Source organism: Rhagoletis pomonella, unplaced genomic scaffold (assembly GCF_013731165.1).
Source record: "Rhagoletis pomonella isolate Grant_MI unplaced genomic scaffold, Rhpom_1.0 Rhpom_scaffold_00006, whole genome shotgun sequence".
NCBI classification, from domain to species: Eukaryota; Metazoa; Arthropoda; class Insecta; order Diptera; family Tephritidae; genus Rhagoletis; species Rhagoletis pomonella.
Window position 1 is genome coordinate 61,340,894 of NW_023458560.1, and position 7,634 is coordinate 61,348,527.

Here is a 7,634-nt window from a genome sequence, read left to right on the forward strand (position 1 = left end):
ATGGACTTACAATTGTTTCATAAAACAATAAAAAGCACTCATAACCCAGCTTTTTAAAAACAACCATTGAACCTAAACTAATATTGAAGTTAAAAACTAAGCAGTGAAAATATGGTACAAACTAAGAACATAAATCCTTAAACACACATACATATATGTACCTTACATTTATCCTAGCAATTATTAATCAATCAAAACTCTTCGAAAAGATCGATAAAACAAAGTGTTCAAAATTACTATACGTAAAATAAAATAATAAAAAACAACAACAAAAGACACAGCAAAAATGTGGACACCAGAATCGGAAATTAATTCCATTGCAATGGCCACAACAATGCGTCATTCGCAGTCATCATCATCAGGTGAGTTTAAAAAATACATACGTATTTACATATGTGTCAAGGTGGGAGGGAGATAGAAAAAGGTGTTGAGTATAATAACCTTACAGAATATTTTAGAGTTTTTATGCATATGTACATAATCGTTGTAACGTGGAACTATATTTTTAACAGCTGTTTAAAATGTCATTTAGGCAAGGAATTCATTCCTTCTTAAATTGACTCAATCTTCTTTAGTTAGCGGTCTTAGAATTATAGAACGAAAATTCATGTATACTTATGTTTGTTGGTTTCTTTTTTGATGCACATGCATATGTATCAATACAACCTTTTAGGCATATTTTATGATTATGGTCCTACGATGCATCTCCAATCAACATTTGCATGAAATAAAAAATAATATACCTAAATAACATCCTGCACCCTATCACTATCACCAAATAAAGTAACTGCATATAACCAAATCATGTGTTGAGAGAAATATATTCAGTTGACGTAACTGAACTCTTTTCTCAGTGTACGCACATGCAGTTACCTTAGTTACCTTACCAGTTATCTTAGATACATTGCGAATTCATTAATTACACTAGTTTACACGAAAGAAAGAAAGAATTTGATGGAAACCAGAATACAGATCTAAAGTCGAAAAGTATTTTGCTCGACCAAGGTTGTCTAATATGTCGTCCACACGTGCTAGTGGAAATTTGTCAGCGATAAGCTTTTTATTAACCGCCCTAAAGTCAACGCACATGCGGTACGATTTTTGGCCGGATGGATCTTTTTTTGGTACTAAAATTAATGGACTGTTATAATTAGAGGAGCTTGGTTCGATTAAGTCATTTCGCAGTAAAGTATCGACTTGTCTATTTATTTCTTCGCGTTGTGAGTACGGCAATCGATAGTTTTTGATATAAACGGGAGTCTTGTCATTCAGTCGAAGTTTCTGTTCGTAAGTTGAGTGTCATACGGTCTGTTTTTAAGGCAAATACATCGGCGTATTGTAAACATAATTCAAGCAATTTGTTTTTAGCATATTTTGGCATTTGTTTTTGTAAAATTTACTTTAGTTCCTCTAAACGTTTTGTCTCTTGGGAAGTTTCGTTTATTTTGTAGACATTATAGTTACTTATATCCTCAGCTTTGATGTTATAGTTACGAACGTATTTTACCTCGTCCGTAGTATTTATTACTTTTAAAATTGGATTTGTTGTGTCAACGACACATTTTGATGTAAAAACACCAGAGCTAAGCTCGTGAGAGTGTATGAAAACAGGGTTTTTGGAATTAGTCAATTTAAATAAACGAAAAACTTCACATCTTGGAGGAATGACTAAAGTGTCGGTATTTGAACCGTGTACAATTGCAATTTTAGTGCTTTCTGTCCCGATGCCGATAGTTATACTGTCATTTGCGTAGTTAATAATACATCTGTTCGTCTTTAAAAAGTCCTTGCCTAGTATGCCGTCAGAAGGTATATTAAAACTGTCATCTACAACGTGAAGAGTAAAAAACCTGATACAACCAAGTTTGTACTTACAGTTCCCAATGTTGTAACCGTTTCAGTTGTTACACCAGTGATGTTTATGGTATTGCTACTGTTAATTGCTGAATTTCTTGCTAAACTGGAAATCTTGATTAAAGAGATGTCTGCTTGTGAATCTACGAGAAACGAGCATAATTTGTAAGAATCGGTACAATTTAATTCAATAAAATCTGAATAATTAAGGTTCAAGCAGTAAATTGATTTTTCAGGGGTAACTACGTTTAATTGCTTAGCTCCTGCTCCCCCAGTGTTCGCTCCTGCGTTTCGGCGTTTAAAAATCGAACATTAGAAGTGTTTCTAGAATTTGAACGAGAAGAGTTGTTTCTGTTGTTTGCCGAACGATTGCTTGTGCTATTTCTGTAATTATTTTGTCTATTGTTAAAATTGTTACTTCTATTGTAATTATTTTGATTATTATCGTGCCTTGTGTTATTGCCATTATTGTGCCTATTTGTATTGCCGTTATTAAATCTGAAACTAGTGTTGTGATAGCCATAGTTGCTATGCCCTCTAAAACCTCCTCGAAAACTATTTGGTCTATTTGCCCGTGACCTAAAAGATAACACCTGCCGCTCTTTGACTTCATTATTGTGTTCTACAATCATTTTTGCGACTACATCTTTCGAATCCGTAAAAGTGGTTGATGCTAAAATAGATTTTACTAGTTCTGAACGACTGTTCAGTCTGCAAACATTTACTGTCTGCTCTACCGCTAACTCATGGGGTTTTGCTTGAGTCCTACCCTCAATAATTAAAGATCGCTCTAATGCGTCAGATAGTTCCTCTACTCGCTTCGCAAAATCGGCATGGTTGTTATTAGTAATATGTAATGACGCGATTTTGCCAGAGACAACTTTGGAATTATCTGGTTTGATTCTGCTGCGTAGCGCAACCTTTATTTGATCCACTGAAATTATTTGACTGGGTAAAACCTCACGCGCTTTGCCTTCGAGTTTAGACTTTAAAAATGCTATAAATGTTGTAGTTAAACTTTCATCCGATAATTCTTCAATTAAGTTTATTTTGTCAATGAATGAGTCGAGCGATAGGGGGTCACCACTATAGTTTTCTCGGATTATAGACGGACATAGGCTAATAAATGATTTCTTTTGCTCAGGTGGTGCCATCTTTATTTCGTTTGTATATTCAGTAAAATTTATATTCGGTGAACTAATCGTTACGCAAGGCGTTTCTTCAATTTGTAAAAAATCTTTAAATGAAGGCAAAGAACAACTTTTTTTAACGGTGAAAACTTCTGGTGTGCCAGCTGAACAAGCGTCAGCAAAGTCGTCGTCGGAATCTACTTCAGGATTTAAAATATCTTCTTTTATAAGAGCTGAAAAATCTTCGGGTACTAAAACTTTACACCCAATTTTTTGAAAACACTGAAGTAGTTTTTCTCTGCACCGCGGTAAACTTTTAATTATAGAAGCTGGCTTGTTTCCTTGTTGTTCCGAATTTTTTACTTGAATTAAAATATCGTTGTAAGTTTCGATTAAAGATTTCTTATATTCGTCAACTTTTTCCCGATTTGTTGAAAGTGGACGGCTTTGAAGAACACGCTTGGTAACTTTTGAAAATTTTGCTTGTAAATCTTTGAATACAAGTTCGACATCTGACATCTGGCACACACGCAAAGCAAAAGATCTATAAAAACTATCGAACTATTGTATTATTAAAAAAAAAGTTATTTGAATAAAGTTGTAATATTCGAAATTTGGCTACAACGGCAAAGAAAATTGAGGAAAACGTTTATTGTTAATTATAATCGTTGAAATATTTTACCATATTTCAAACGAAATTCTAAAAGTTGTAGTATAAAAGCACGGCAATGCACAGGCGAAAATTCGTATGAAATTTTTATCGAATATTTGAGAAAAAAAAATCTGACTCTTGCCTAATGTTGCAAAGAATTGAAGAAAAATTTTAGTGAAAATTTTAAATTGTTGAAGTTACGTTTAAAAAAATATTAATATTTGTACATCACTGTACCACTGAAGCTGAAATTTCATAAGAAAAAACAGTAACATATACATATGTAAATGTGTGTATTATTCAATCAGTAAAATTTTAAAGTGTTGAATATAATCTTAGAAATTTATGTATATAATATAAATGCAAGTAATATGAATGTATATATGTAGTACAAGAAAAGTACAGTAGGTCTTTAAAATTTATGTATGTAATATAAATGCAAGTAATATGAATGTATGTATGTAATACAAGAAAAGTACAGTAGGTCTTTAAAATTTTGTTTGAGAATACAATCTAAAGTTTCAGCAAATATTTAAGTAGTAAAATGTTTAGCAAAGTTTTAAAGGAATATAATGTAAAGTTTTTAAATTTATTGTAGAATGTTTGAATTTAAGAAAAAAATTATGGTGGTGTTTCACATATGAATAGTACCTCATACCCCAAAACTGCAAACTGCTACTCGTTGCTGTTGACTCGTTGATGTTGTTGTTGCTGAAAATCTTGTAGTCGTCTTCGGTGTAGTTGCTACGCAGATATCGCGCCTTGGCTTAGCGATATATGTATGTATGTATGCATTTGGCGTTAGGTGGCGTGGTTATATATGCCGTTGTAACGGAGTTACGGTGTTTTTGGCGTTATTTAGTGGCATGGTTTTATGCGCCGTTATAACGGCTGTTGAATGGTGGCGTGGTATATCTGGTGGTACAGTTACGCACTAAAACAACCTTTTTTTCGCGTGCTTTTAATTTAGTTCTACGTTCGTTTATTTATTTTAGTTTTTTTTTTGGAACAATTTTTAATGAGTTTGCAGTTTTTGATTGCTGTACCACCAGCCACTGTTTTTGTTTTTATAAAAAACCCACTTTAGCCACCAGCCACTGCACTTGTCTCGCATTTGATATTTTAAAATTTGGCACAACCGATTTTTTTTTGGATTTTTTGGTTTACGTTTGTAATTTACATTTTTTATTTAAATTTGGTACAACCGATTTTTTTTTGGACTTTTTTGAGTTTTTTATATTTTTTTTGTAATTTTTCATTTTCACATTTTTGTTTTTTGTAAGTTCATTTTAATTTTCGCTTGTATGTTTTTGAGCATACATATGTATGCACATATACGTTTTTAGTTTTGTGTAATTTTGAGTTTTCTTGTAATTTTGAGTTTTTATTTTTTTTTGTATATAGATATATAGTTTTTGAAAGTTTTTTTTTTTTTGTAATTTTTAAATGTTTTTTTAGTTTTTTTTTTTGTAATTTTTTTTCTTCTTTTTCGTAGCCACCACCAAAAATCAAATTATTTCAATTTATGTGTCTTCACACATTTTTAATTAAAAGTTTTTATTTTAAATATATTTATTTTTTTTTTAATTAAAAAAAAATTTTTTTTTAAATTTTTAGGGCTTTGCCCTTTTTTTTATGCCCGCGGGCCGCCATTGCGCCAGGCTGGGCCACGGTCGCCATGCAACCTCCGCGCTGTGTGGAGCCCTAGCGCTCCGCTGCTGTGCCGACATGAGAACAAAAAAAGGAGCCCTGGCGCTCCGCTGCCGTGTTGCTTGCTGCGGGACCTTTGTAGGTTGCGGGAACTTGTCTCGCACACTCCCAAGCTGCTGCTGCTACCTTCGATGGTGTCTGGACGGGAGTCGGGAAGCCCTGCTAATTCCCAAAAAAGATATTCCCGGATATTTTCACAAACACGACTGGTCGCTTTTAGGGTACGCGGAATAATGCCGCCCATTTTATTTTTCATTTTATATTTAACTTAGTTGCTTACATATGTACACAGGGTTGCATTCTTGATATCGTAAATTCTTAATTATTAATTGTACTAGATTAGCTTTAAGGTGTGTTCATACAAGGTGATTTATAGGGTTGCAAATTGTATGCTTTTATCGCATTACAACATCCCTAAAAAGTGTTTTTTAGACTAATTTAGCGTCGCTAAACATGAAAATAAGTCTCATTTATTTTCCCGAAGAAGCGTTTTCGAGTTATGGGCTAAACCTGTTTTCTAGGTCTTTTGCAGTTATTGCCAAAAATAAACTCCAGAAAAGGGAATACAACTAATCTCCTTTTTTGGCTACCTTTCGTAAGATTTATTTATTTTTATTTATTTCATTGCGTTGATATATTTTTTGTGTCTATCGGAAAAGTACTTTTTGAGTTTCCGGCGTTTAAATTCGAATATTGTTAATTTTTGCTCATTCCTTTCAGTTGATAAACTTTGTAAAAAAAAAAAAATCAAAAATGTAAGGACGAAGGACAATTTTATAACGAAAATGTGAAGCATAAGAATACCCAAATCGGACAAAAAATTTTAAACTTTTGACAAATTTAATAAAAGCGGCAAATTTAAATTTTTGCTACAATCACTTAATCAGGTCAGAATGTGTTCTCCACACAAACAGCAGAAATGTTTAAATTTAATGTTTTAAAATTAAGCTAAGATTTCTGGAACCTAAACAAACTGTTTGAAGTTTAAAAGGGCTAAAAAAAGAGCTAGGGACTAAATGCAAATTTCTTGAGCAATTTAAACTAAAAAGAGCTAAATCAAGCCCCAAAAGCACCAAAATGGCAACACTGGTCATATGCCACCGAATGATCTCTTTGCAAAAGAGAGTGCTTCATAGAGTGCCCTGAGGTTGAGGGAACTGAGTTTGTAGAAAGTACGCGCGCACGGACATGGACGTATCTTGTATTCTTCAACCACCCAAACATTTTTGAAAACTCTGACTACATCCGTCCTATGCTTCTCTTCAAGAAAAACGTTGACATAATGTTTACATCAAGGAAGGACTGGAAATATGCTTCGAAGTATCTATTTTTACGGACGGCTCAAAAATGAATTGTGGCTCAGGGCGGAGATGTTTTCACCCGACGTTCAAATTGATAAGTCTGTACGACAACCGAATTCGGCCTGTGTTTTTCAGGCAGTCTTTTCCATCAAAATAATTCTAGCCCCGGAGCTAGCTATCTTATCTGATAGCCAGGCGGCGATTAAGGCACTAGGCTGTGCAAGTACCACCTCCAGCACAATAAAACAATGCAGAGAGTACGATGCGGCTTTAGCTGAGTGCCATGTCGTTGCACTGATCTGGGTGACGGGGCACAGCAGCATTCATGGCAACGAGATGGCCGGCGAACTAGCCAGAAACGGGTCGGCTCTGGATAACTCAAAGGCAGAAGAGGTTATTGTGCCTCTGAGCTATATAAACGGGGTCAACAGTAGGTGGAAAGACCTAAAAACCTGTAGGGTCTGTAGGAGTCTGTGCGCAAAACGTTCTGCAGCTTTCATTAAACTGAACAGGATGGATTTGTCTCGACTAACTGCCGTTTACTACGGGCATTGGGGCCGTAATACAGAACTAGGACTACAGCGCAAGATGTAACTGCAACTTGCCTGGTGCAGAAGAAGCTCTGTAATGTTCCAGCACTGCGTTTCCTACACAGAATGAAGTGTCTAGGCAAACCCTAACCGGTATGGATTCATCTGCCTATGGTTTCGATTTGGAATGGAAATGGTGATAGCACTTTTTGGACAGGATATAATTTCACCGTCATAAAAATGCTTCTTTACATTTGACTTTCGGAGGCGGCAAAAAACTGTAGGTTTTTTTATTTGAGTGACAAACGCATCCCATGTTGGAAAAGAAGATCCGGAGCAAAATTGACAGTAATCACTGAACTTTCAGTGGCTGATTTTTCTGTATTTTATGGGTAAAATTGACATTGCAGGGCATCTTAGAATAGGTCTAAGTTGCAGATTTGCAAAATTGGTGTTT

The 7,634-nt window shown here is 34.6% G+C and overlaps 2 protein-coding genes across 5 annotated transcripts in view; both read left to right on the top strand.

Moving 5' to 3' along the window:
* The window catches only part of LOC118741033 (threonine--tRNA ligase 1, cytoplasmic), a 575,984-nt gene that overhangs the window by 385,636 nt on the left and 182,714 nt on the right, over window positions 1–7,634 (top strand). The window lies entirely within an intron of this gene.
* LOC118741032 (apoptosis-resistant E3 ubiquitin protein ligase 1) overlaps window positions 1–7,634 on the top strand; it is a 116,615-nt gene that overhangs the window by 55,394 nt on the left and 53,587 nt on the right. Inside the window, exon 1 of one of the 3 annotated variants that reach the window (XM_036472827.1) lies at window positions 265–362. The exons of the other annotated variants lie outside the window; for them this stretch is intronic. Coding sequence (XP_036328720.1) covers window positions 287–362 — 76 coding nt within the window. The 5' untranslated portion in view covers window positions 265–286. Of the gene's footprint in view, window positions 1–264; window positions 363–7,634 lie in introns of those variants that run through there. 3 annotated transcript variants of the gene reach the window in all.